Raw genomic sequence first — 12,288 nt, 5'->3', positions numbered from 1 at the left:
CGCGCGCACGCGCGCGCGCACACACACACACACACACACACACACACACAGAAGGGCAGTGCTGAATGGGCTTTCCCCAGAACATCCAATCAGAAGCAACTGCTTTCTCTGCCTGCCAGCCAAGTTCCCACCAGCCAGTCTACTTGTGTAGGTCTGAGCAGCCACAAGTCCTGCCCCTGCCCACTCATGCCCCTAACATTGCCCTGCCTGTGTCCCATAGCACTTTCCATAAATTGCATTGGCTGCTCAAAGCCTTCTAGTCTTACCTCTTCTAACTCTTACTTCTATCTGCCAGTCTGGTCCCCATTCCCCTCCCTGGAAGGTCCTCTATTCTACATTCAACTCACTGCTCAAGGTCAGCTCATGGTCGTGCCCCTCCAGCTGCCTTCTCAGTGTTCCATGTCAGGGTGACCTCTCTTCCTCATGCTTCCATCAGGCCTTCACCTGTTAAGTTTCATGTCTACTATCCACTAGCACAAACCACCCTCTGCAGGTCTCCTTAAGGTATGAGCACCGCCTTCCCGGGGAGGAAATGGACTCACATCTCCAGTGACACTAACACTTGAGTCTGATGTAGGCAGTTCAAGCACACCTACCTAAACTTTATTGACCACAGCTCCCCACCCTCAGGAGACCTCTCTGACCTTCATGGCAGAGGCATGTGGCAAGATCAGTTAAGGATGCTGAGCTAGAAAGGGGACAACTGAGGCAGTTTTCAGCAAAGGTTGAGAGACACGTAGAAGGAGGACTAATCTAGAAGTTCTCAACAGGGAGGAAGTGGGTACACTGCCATGGGTGATATTAGGATTTGGGAGGAAAGGAGGAAGAGTACCAAAAGGGGCCATGGATTTAAGAATACTGAAACATATGTATCTAGACTGGATTGATTCCACTGCTGGATTTCTATGGATGTAGAGACTTTACTGTACCACCTTCTGGCCACTAGAGGGCGCTGTTAGGGAGTTAGTAGCTCCCCCTCTAGGAAGCGCTGCTTCAAGACCGCACTGGTGTGGACCTCTTGCTGCGCTGATTTGTAGGTCAGTGGACATCCAAGGTGGAAGAGATGCCACAAACTCCGTGCAGCATTATTTAATTCCCTATTTAAGCCCAGATGTGTTCCAGGGGAGCTGTTACACGTACATACATACACACACCACCCAAAACCCTAGAGAAGCAACTAGGATTTAACAACAGCAACAAAAAGCAAAAATATGTGCCTCATTAGCTTCAACCTCATTGAGGCAGGAATGTTCTCTGAATCATTCTATCAGATATAGCTGTGTCTCAGGGCACCTGGGTGGCTCAGTTAAGCGTCTGACTTCAGCTCAGGCTGTGATCTCCCGTTTCACAAGTTCGAGCCCCGCATCAGGCATTGTACTGACAGCTCAGTGCATGGAGCCTGCTTCAGATTCTATGTGTCCCTCTCTATGCTCGTGCCCCTCCCCTGCTTGTGCTGTGCCCCTCTGCCCCTCCCCCGCTTGTGCTCTATCTCTCTCAAAAATAAATAAAAATATTTAAAAAAAAAAATAGCTGGGGGCGCCTGGGTGGCTCAGTCGGTTAAGCAGCCGACTTCGGCTCAGGTCATGATCTCGCGGTCTGTGAGTTCGAGCCCCGCGTCAGGCTCTGTGCTGACAGCTCAGAGCCTGGAGCCTGTTTCAGATTCTGTGTCTCCCTCTCTCTGACCCTCCCCCGTTCATGCTCTGTCTCTCTCTGTCTGAAAAATAAATAAATGTTAAAAAAAAAATTCACCTTTACTTAAAAAAAAAAAAATAGCTGTGTCTCCTATAGACTCATTCGCTCCACATAGATTTTACTAAGCCCCTACTGAGAGTATAACTCTGTGCCAAGGGCCATGAAGAACGGTTCTACAGATGGAGAACACTCTGTATACGGGACCTGCTCCAGCATCCTTTATCTCTACCCTCCTGATGTTTCCTCCTGCTCTGGCTGGCCACACTCCTCCTCGCAGGAAGGACTCCTTCCTCCCCGGCCTCACCCCAGAGCCTGCCTGCTCCCTTGCACAGTTGAGGGGGGAAGCCTTCCACTTGCACTGCCTGAAAGTGCTATTACTCTATTCTGTGCCTCTGGCTCACAAGAAGCTCGTCTGACTCACTGTGTTTTTGAACAAAGCAGGAGCCCCCAGCACAGACGGCAGTTTGAGGAAGAAGCATTAGGTCTAGATCCGTGAGGTGGGGCTGGGTCACAGTGAAGACAAGGAAATGCCGGTTTTCATCTGGCTAACTAGAAATGATGATTCCACTTCTCAGAATCCACCCTCGGAGGGATTCAGAGTGAGCATAGTCATTGTGACCTGGCAGAAACAGGGTGAAATATTTTCAGCCAATTCAGTGCCCAATAATGAAGGTACGGGATGACGTACATCCGTTTTAAGGAATACTGTATAGAATTTTTCATTTAGTGTCTGATAATTGTTAAATAATTTTTAATGTTTTCAAAGAATGGCAATGATGGCTTCTTAAAATGTTGTGTAAAAAAACAATAAAGAACTGTAAATATGGCGTCAGAAGTCTTGCAAATATTGTGTTTGTTTAAATTTCCAAAACTAGACTCTTCATTATAGCTGTCAAATATTGTCCATAGTCAGAAAATAACAAAAGCTTTATATACAGACTCCAGTAAGGTCCCATTGCTTGGGTCCCACAAGTACCCAGGCCATCACCCGGGTGCCTAACAGCCCTCTTACCAGGGGGCAGGCCTCACAGGTGGTCTTCCTGCACTCCAGCTTGAATCCAGAGACGGGCCCCACCTGGATGGTGCAGTGGCAGGTCGTGCACACGTCAATCATCAGACTTTTCCCAGGCTGAAACCAGAGGCACCAGGATCAGGCTCCCCAGCACACCAACCCCCTGCCCCTGACCCTCCCATTCACCTCAGCCATCTGCCTTAGGAGAGGGGGCCCGGCTGCCCACACAAGATGAGCCATCACCCTGATGCTCCTCCTGGGTCCAGGGACCCGCTCCATTCCTGCCTTCCACCTCAAGTATGGTGACGGTAAGTCAGAGTTTTTATGCCAGAAAGTGAGCCTGAGCAGTGAGAGAGGGAGACGGATTGAAATGTGTGTGATGCCATCAGAGTGCTTCTCTGCACACAGAAGAGATGCTCAGGAGCCCGAGTGGGGGCCGGAAGGTGAGGCCCTACAGAGTCAGCAAGATGGCGGGAGCCTGGCAGCCAGATGCCCTGGAAGCCCTGGAAGCAATGGAAAGTGGGGGATAGGGCTCCCTGCTTCCTTTTATTTCCACTTCAAATGACTGAGCTGCCCATCCTTCCCACGGCACCCACACAACTCGCCCTGGAGAAGAAGGCTCACCCCAATGATGGTGCCATTGAGCATGCAGGCCTCCAGTGGCTCTGGGGGAGAGAGAAAGGTGCAGGGTTGATCCCCTCAGGGTCTTCTCCTCCCCATCTGCACCCCTCTCCTCCATCTGCAGTCCCTCTCGCCACCCCACCCCAGGCGCTGTGGGTCCCACAGTGGCCTCACTCCTCTCAGGCCTGCAGAGGAAGGGCAGGCTGCCTGTGTCCTACCATGCCGCCCACAGTAAGAAGATCCTCCCCCTCCTCAGCCTCAAGGGACAACCTTTTAAATGGTTCACACTTTAAGTGTGAGTGGGAGGGCACTTGGGCTTCTGAAAGAATGAAACTCTACTCTGGAAACTTTAAGTCCCAAGCTCAAACCACACAAAGAATTCAGAGCAGGTGGTGGAGAGAGATGCTATTTTTTTTGTTGGTGGAGTTGGGGGTGGGAAGGTGGAACACCTTTCCCCAGCAAAGGCAATACAGTGGATGCTTGAGAAGCCTGGGGTTTGGGAGCTCTACCACTACTAACACACACAGGCAAATAACTGGAGGTGGAATGATATAAAGCTACCACTGGGCACAGTGATGACCTTTAGGAAACTATAATATTTCTCTCATCGTATTTGCTTTCCCACAAAAGCATTACGAACAGATACGAGGAGTTTGATCCTGCCCATTTCCCCGAGTTGCTGAAAAGACAAAGAATTCAGGAGTTCTTAGTGGAAAGAGAGGCTTGGAGGTGGGGCCCCTGGACGCACGCCTTACCGCAGTGACAGGTGGGGCAACACTCTGACGCCTTACAACTCAGCTGGAAGCCCACAGGGCAGGTAGGGATGTCCAGCTGGGGGCAGGAGACATTTCTCTGTTGCACAAAGACCTCTTCCTTCACTCGGACACACTCATTGATGAGGCAGGGGTTGTCAGGGGAGGCCCAGTGAGAGCCAACCTGTGGTTAGAACATTAGACTTGAGCAAGGTTGGGCTGAGGGCCCAGTGGGGTGTGCTGTTCTCTCAGGGTGAGGATCTGGGCTCTGGGGGTGAGCCCCAGCTTAATATGTAAATCCCACCCACAGGGTAAGGCCCACAGAGTGAGTGAATGGGGCTCATCCCAAGTCTTTCAATAAGTCCAGGTCAAAGTCATCCTAAGATCCTAGCTCAGAGCCATGTGTTCTACAGACACAGTCTTCAGCACTGAGTGAACCCCTTAGGGAAGCCTGGGGACACTCTCCTCCACCCTCAGCCCTGGATGTGAGCTGAGCTCAGAGGCTCTAGGGCACTCTGACCAAGAAGCAGCAGCATGGGTTGACTCAGAGGGGATGTAGAAGGGAAATTCCACTCATTTCCTAGCCAGGAGCTACTTCCCACTTACTCCTACAGGGAGAAAGCAAGAGACTAGGGATGCTAGCATCTGGCCCCTACAGCCCAGCAATCTGTCCCTGGGGCTTCCAGGCCTGTGGATGAGTGGCCCGACTCATGGCAGAACAGTACTTATAGCCTGTGGGGCTTTGGAGCAGTGGTGGGCCCACAACACATGCAGGATGGTGAGGCCATCCCATACCAACCACTTGGGGGAAGTCGACCTCAGATCCACAGGTAAACAGGAGGACACGAATCCCCGAGGAGTTCACAAAACTCTTAGGGAAGGAACTGGGCCTCTCCCCAAATCCACCAAATGGGAAGTCTAAGGCAATCTCAACTATTCCTAAGGGGAAAGTAATCCCAGCCAACATCTGGATAATACCACAGCCAGATGCAACTCCCTATGGGAAAACCAAAAGGCAGAGAATTCAGCACTGGACCACAGAATGGACAACCAAGCTGGTAAGGCACTACCAGCCTGGGCCCCAGACCTACATTCCTCCAGTGAGACTGGGAGTCCCCCCGCAGTGAACCAGTCACCACTTCACAGGCAGTTGGCAAACACCTTCCACAGCACTCGTCTTCATGGAGGACATAAGTGAAGCCCTGGAAAAATACAAAGAACAGCGAGTAAGGACAGCCCAGCAGCAAAAACACAGGTGTTCTTATCTACTCTGTATGTGCACTGAGCCTTGGGGATTTACAGACCAGTTGGAGTGAACATATTCATCTCTGTCATCCACAGCCTCAGGATCATGCTAAGAAGTGGGTAAGAGGCACCAACCACTGAGTCACTAAGCTAGGTCTTATACCAGCTGAAGATACATAACCATGCCCTCTGAAAGCTTCCAATTTCAAACCAAGATGCAGTCCACAGGAGTATTAAAGACAGTCCAAAATCCACTCAGCAGCAGCCACCTGGCCTGATCTTTATCATGGCCAACTCCAGGGCCCCTCATTTACTGGAGGGAATGGTCAGGATGCCTGGGATCTAGTCTCCGCTGTAACAGAGATAATTACCTATACAAGATGAGCACATTGATCCCAAGAGCTCTCACCAACATACAGAGTTGGGTTTCCCCTGGCCATTGCTTGATATTACCTAGCAGCTTATGGGGCCCAGTAAGATAAGAAAGTGCACAGATTGACCTTTCCCAGAAAGGAGAGACCAGTGTCTCTCCAGGGAGACCAGTGTCCTGCAGTCTGCCAGCACATCTTTTTTTTTTTTTTTTTTTTTTAATTTTTTTTTTTCAACGTTTTTATTTATTTATGGGACAGACAGAGACAGAGCATGAACGGGGGAGGGGCAGAGAGAGAGGGAGACACAGCATCGGAAACAGGCTCCAGGCTCCGAGCCATCAGCCCAGAGCCTGACGCGGGGCTCGAACTCACGGACCGTGAGATCGTGACCTGGCTGAAGTCGGACGCTTAACCGACTGCGCCACCCAGGCGCCCCATGCCAGCACATCTTAATGGCCAAAGCATTAGGAACTTGGACTGAAATCTCCTGAAACTCCAAAGCCATATACAAAGAACAGGCAAATCACTGATACGTGTGTTTGTCCCGGGAGCCAAGGAAAGAGAACCCAGGACCACGCTTCATTTTGGAGCTCTGTCCTTGAAAGACAAGGAATGACGGCAGCTGTCCAGGGTGGGTGTGGATGCCCAGCCTGCTCTGCTCCACAGGCACACTCATGATGAGCAGGGCCAAGTCAGAAAATGCACACAATGCCAGTGCCTCTCTCTGGGGGAACTCGGGCACTCCAGAGACTTGGCTCAACTTTACACCATCTGCACAGGACCTACTTACATCCCCACCTGCGTCATAGCAGTGCCCACGGAGCTGTCCCCAGTCCTATATCAGCTGGGATTCTAGACGTTCATGGGGCATCTATGACGTACTAGATACTCTGGAGGAGCCAACAAATTAGGGCGATACAATCTAGACACCGTCCACTACAAGCAGAATACACAAAGCGCTGTGAAAGAAACAAAGCCTCAAGGGAGCACAGAAGACAGTCATTAATCCCTTTAGGGCCTCGAGTCACTCTTGTGTGCCTCCCTCAGAGTGCTGAGTCATGTGGATTTGCATAATCTTCCTGTTTGCTGCTGCCCTCCTCACCTGCAAACGTGGTCATCAGTATGTTAGCTGACTCCCAGACCAGAGGCCTTGTTCTCAAAACCCCACCCACTTCTCGCACCATGCCACCAAATTTCCTGGCTGCCATCTTTCTAAGATTCCCACCACACCTCCAACATCCCCATTTCTTGCTGAGCAACTGGGGTTCAGCCTATATATGTCATCTCTCCTTTTCCCATACTCCTCCGAATCCTATGGCTTATATCTGCTCAAAAGGTACATCTCACACCCTTCTTCTTACTCTTCTCCAGCCTGTTTGCACTGGTTCCCCAACTAAGAATGAAACTATTTGGGGCACCTGTGTGGCTTAGTCAGTTAAGCATCCTACTTTGGCTCCGGTCATGATCTCACAGTTTGTGGGTTTGGGCCCCATGTTGGGCTCTGTGCCGACAGCCTGGAGCCTGCTTTGAATTCTGTGTCTCCTCTCTCTCTCTCTCTCTCTCTCTCTCTCTCTCTCTCTGCCCCTCCCCCACTCATGCTCGTCTCTCTCACTCAAAAATAAACATTTTTTTAAAGTATAAAAAAAGAATGGAACTAATTTTTTGAGGAACCTCCATACTGTTTTCCAAGTGGCTGCACCAGTTAGCATTCCCACCATCAGTGCAAAAGTTCCCCTTTCTCTGCATCCTCGCCAACATCTGTTTTTTCCTGAGTTGTTAACGTTAGCCATTCTGACAGGTGTCAGGCGGTATCTCTTTGTGGTTTTGATTTGTATCTCCCTGATGATGAGTGATGTCGAGTATCTTTTCATGTGTATCTGGATGTCTCCTTTGGAAAAATGTCTATTCATGTCTTCTGCCCATTTCTTCACTGGTTATTTGTTTTCTGGGTAATGGGCACTAAGAAGGGCACTTTTGGGGATAAGCACTGGGTATCATATGTAAGAGATGAATCACTGGGTTCTACTCCCGACACCAAGACTACACTGTATGTTAACTGACTTGAATTTAAATTAAAAAAAAAAAAAAAAAAAAAAAGAATGGAATTAAGTGTATCTACTATCCACCCAATCTGAAGACAGATATGTCCCTGAAAATAAATTCCCAATTTATTTAGCATCCCAATCCTTTCTAAGTTTTTATTTATTTATTTTGAGAGAGAGAGAAAGAGAGAGAGCGCGTGCGAGCTCACGAGCCTGACATTGGGCTCGAACTCACAAACCCTGAGATTATGACCAGAGCCAAATTCAAGAGCTGGATGTTTAACTGACTGAGCCACCCAGGCACCCCTAACAGCCCAACCCTTGAAGCACAATTGCCGTAGCTAAAATGGGAGGTGGGAGGCCTGGAGCTCTGGTGCTTTGTCTCTTTGCTGGATCGAACTGGCTCTTGCATTGCTGGTGTTGCCAAGATACTAGCCTAACAGTGCTGCAGGCCAGGAGTCAGGACACTCTACTGGCTTCAAAGGGCTGTAAACTACCGGCAACTTCATTCCTTGTACTAGCCCCCTGCTTCCTATCTGGCAAGTGGGAAGAACAACCCTACCTCTTCTTCCTTCTGGAGGAGAATCATGAGGACAAATAAAATATAATGCATTGTATTTAGTCCCTCAGAACACAGCTCCTAAAGCCACAATTTAGTCTGATTCTGGAGGTGCTCCCAGTTTCATTGTCCCATAATGTGTCTACACAGATTGCTGATTTTTCAGACCACATTTATAATTTGCAGTACAGAAAACATGATCACTGCTGTCCCAATTCAGTTTTTAATTCTTCTTGCAGTAGCCGGCCCCTAAGGCTCCTGTGTGTTCTGGGGCACTCTATTCTTGCCAGTTAAGACTGGTCAGACCCTAGAAAAAAGGGAGCAATGGTTGTGCAGGGAGAATTGTGGGTAAAATTCTGGTTTAGGGCCATTATCATCATCATCATCATCATCATCATCATCATCATCATCATCCCTTTAATGTTATCTGGAGATGATGATGACAAAAAAGCAGACAAGTGCATATATCCTGTGCTTGTCTTCACGACAGCAATGAGGCTAATGCTCTTGATGCTGGTTTGGAAGTGGGTGGTTTGATGATGGAAGGGAGGACCCAAGTGTGAATCCCAAAGTGGGAGAGTCTCCTCAGTCTGTCTGCCTCTACCTGCTTTGCTGGTACTGAGGAGGAGCGGTGTTGCCAGGCACCCTTGGGAGAGGATGATGCGGTGGTATCCAGGTGTGTCTACTGGGAACGCTAAGTTTTGGAAACCCATCAGTCTCCATCTCCTCCCATAGGCCATGAAAGGGGATGGAAACAACTTGCAAGAGAGTGCTGCTGGGGCACCTGGGTGGCTCAATCGGTTGAGCGTCCGACTTTGGCTCAGGTCATGATCTTATGGTTCATGAGTTCAGGCCCTGCGTCGGGCTCTATGCGGATAATCTCAGAGCCTGGAGCCTGCTTCGGATTCTGTGTCTCCCTCTCTCTCTCTGCCCTCCCTTGCTCGTGCTCTGTCTCTCTTGCTCTTGAAAATAAAATAAAAAATTTTTTAAAAGTAAAGTAAGAGAGTGCTGCTTAGAGGTCATTTTAATAAAACCAGCACCCAATGTTTTGTGTATCAGCAGGGGGTTTTGACTGCAAAGAACAGAAGCCACTCAAGCTAGCTAAAATGAAAGCAGGTTTATGGGAAAGGCAGGGAATCTCTCAGAAATGAAATGCAGGAGATGCAAGGGGGCACAGTGGTCATACAGTGTTTCTCTCCATTTGTCCCATGAGTCCCCGTCTCTGCTTCTCTCTGCCCATCAGTTCCAGCTCCTCATTGCAGGCAGACTGCTTCTGGGAGGAAGTTTTGCTTTCTCATAAATTTTGATTGCACGTGTCTTTATTGAGTCTGGCTGCAGCTCAACATGGCTCTGCAGGTCCGGGTTCATCCCTGTCTAATCTGACTTTTTCAGTCTTTGTTTTCCATAGATTAACTTCTCAGGAGGAAAACTGATGGGCTCAGCTCAGCCTATGAATTGGGTCCTCTGTCCAATTAGTAAAGGGGTTTTCTTGCTCCTTTCTGGGATCCCCCCGCCCCTACCTCCCACCCTGATTGCTCCTGGCAATGCCCAGCCCCTCTGCGCCCCTTACCGACCGGCAGTTGTCCTCACAGGGCTTCTGGGAGCACTGGGCCACGCGCAGACCCATCACAGCATCTTCCATGTCGGTGCAGGTGCACACGTCACAGCCCTCCTCCCAGAACTGGCCCACAGGGTAGATGGTGCCTCGGTGGACACACACCTGCAGACACACACAAGGCTTCTGTGAGCAAGCTCATTCCATTTGTTCAAACAAGAGGTTAGTAAGCACCTGCTATGTGTTGGAAGGTGCCGTAGGTGCTGAAAACAGCAATATATAAAGCCAACATGGTCTCTGCCCACCTGGAGGGATGTTTATCAAGTACGTTTCCTCTTCCCTTCCTTGCCCACCAGCCTTAGAGAGCCATGGCTGGCATACCCTGGGAGGGGCCCCTGGTGGGTCCTTCTTGGACCACAGGCTCAGAAATAACTCACTGGCTGCCTTAATCCAGTTTTATCACTGCCTTAACTGCATTTAATTCCCTCCTATGTCACGCAGAAAACTGTTCCCTAATCCTCAGACCCAGTAAAGTCGCTGGACTTAGCACCCATCCACACATAGCCCTCTGTTCCCCTCAGGAGTGGACTGGAGGTGAGTGGAGGCTATGAATGGGTATTCCCTTGAGGCCCGCACATAACAAGGAGGCACAGAGAATGGGAATACGTTTGAGAGACGAGGGATCCTGCTCGGAAGAACTATAGGCTACAGAAGGGATGTGGGAAATGAAAGTACAAAGGTAGATTGGGATCAGAATATGTAAAGCCTGGGATGTACATGCTACACAGTACTCAGACTTTACTCTGTAGGAATGAGGCGCTAAGGAATCATGACACTTAATGACAGTTTTGACATTAATCCCAAGTCTTCCCTTTGAAGCCATGAACAGGTCTCCACCCTCATTCATATCATAGCCGTACAAGTATTTATAAGCCCTTGTCCTTTAGCTACTCTGTCTTCCAGCTTCTGTATAATGAACTTACGGAATGGAACCCCTGATTCTTCTATCAAGAAGCCTGCTGGAAAATGTTACCACCCAAAAATTCACTTCCAGGAATCTATCTCAAAAGATGCAATGCCCAAAATACAAAATGACAGGTGCTCAAGGCTATTTGTTACAGCATTATTAGTAAATATGTTACTCTGCCATGGTATTTCGTATAACAAAATAGCAAACCAAAAAGGAAGTAAATGCAGGGGCACCTGGGTGGCTTGGTCGGTCAAGCGTCTGACTTCAGCTCAGGTCATGATCTCAAGGTCCGTGAGTTCGAGCCCCGCGTCAGGCTCTGTGCTGACAGCTCAGAGCCTGCAGCCTGTTTCAGATTCTGTGTCTCCCTCTCTCTCTGACCCTCCCCCATTCATGCTCTGTCTCTCTGTCTCAAAAATAAATAAATGTTAAAAAAAAAGGAAGTAAATGCAACCCCTAAAAATGGAAAACACACTGAAATATCTGATTAACTAGATATTTCCACTAGAGCAGTGGGAAAATCACACAAGGGAAATAATTATTTCAAATAACTTTAAAACCCAGTATTCTGACTATATATCCCTGATGGGCTATATTCCTATGATAAAGAACGTGTTAGCAATAATATTGGCATTGTTATTTTTGAGATTATTATAGGCATATTGTAACAGAAAGCAAATAAGTAATTATGTTAATCATGCTAGGAAACCGCAACTTAGAAGTGGTACAAGTATAAATCGAAGAAGTTAAGTAAAACCTTAGAATAGAATTGGAATCCAAAATATCATAACGAATGCATGAGTTTCATCCTCTTTAAAAATACATTTCCATGCTCTATTCACCAAAAAGTCTGGAGGCAATGACACCCTGCAAGCAGGAAGCATCCAGGGAAAGATAATCGAGGCCTCTCTCTGGCATTCATTCTGGGACTCGCCCTTAATAATCCAGCCACTGCAACTATGCCCAGGTCTCCCTGTGACAATTCTGGCTCATGATAGCTCATCTTGGTGGATCTGTCCCCATAATACTGCCATTTGCATTTAATAGCTGTACCATCCCTTGACACTTTATTGTATTCCGTTTCTGGACTGTTGTCTTCCATATGCTAGCAAGATCATAAGAGATCATAAGAGAGTCTTACGTTTCTCCCATAACACCTAACAAAGCACCAGCTTTGATAGAACATAGTTGTTGCTCGGTAAAAACTGGATGGATGGATGGATGGATGGATGGATGGATGGATGGAAGGAAGAATGGATGGAAGGATGGATGGATGGATGGAAGGAAGGAAGGAAGGAAGGAAGGAAGGAAGGAAGGAAGGAAGGATAGATGGATGGATGGAGGGAGGGAGGGAGGGAGGAAGGGATGGAGGGAGTGAAGGGAGGAAAGGAGGGAGGAAGGAAGGAAAGACTGGTAGACGGATGGTCACATGAATGAATTGATAGCAATTAACAAATAAGTTAACTATACCT

At 48.5% G+C, this 12,288-nt stretch overlaps 1 protein-coding gene across 1 annotated transcript in view; it reads right to left on the bottom strand.

Annotated features, from left to right (window-relative positions):
* VWF (von Willebrand factor) overlaps positions 1-12,288 on the bottom strand; it is a 139,193-nt gene that overhangs the window by 8,535 nt on the left and 118,370 nt on the right. Inside the window, exons 43-47 of the mRNA XM_025930120.2 lie at positions 9,865-10,014; positions 5,169-5,279; positions 4,081-4,261; positions 3,329-3,369; positions 2,705-2,821 (exon numbers count right to left, since the gene is read on the bottom strand). Coding sequence (XP_025785905.1) covers positions 2,705-2,821; positions 3,329-3,369; positions 4,081-4,261; positions 5,169-5,279; positions 9,865-10,014 — 600 coding nt within the window. The remainder of the gene's footprint in view (positions 1-2,704; positions 2,822-3,328; positions 3,370-4,080; positions 4,262-5,168; positions 5,280-9,864; positions 10,015-12,288) is intronic.

This window comes from Puma concolor, chromosome B4 (genome assembly GCF_028749965.1).
Source record: "Puma concolor isolate L17-30 chromosome B4, mPumCon1.1.hap2, whole genome shotgun sequence".
Classification (NCBI taxonomy): Eukaryota; Metazoa; Chordata; class Mammalia; order Carnivora; family Felidae; genus Puma; species Puma concolor.
This window is presented reverse-complemented; position numbering and strand designations above follow the sequence as displayed.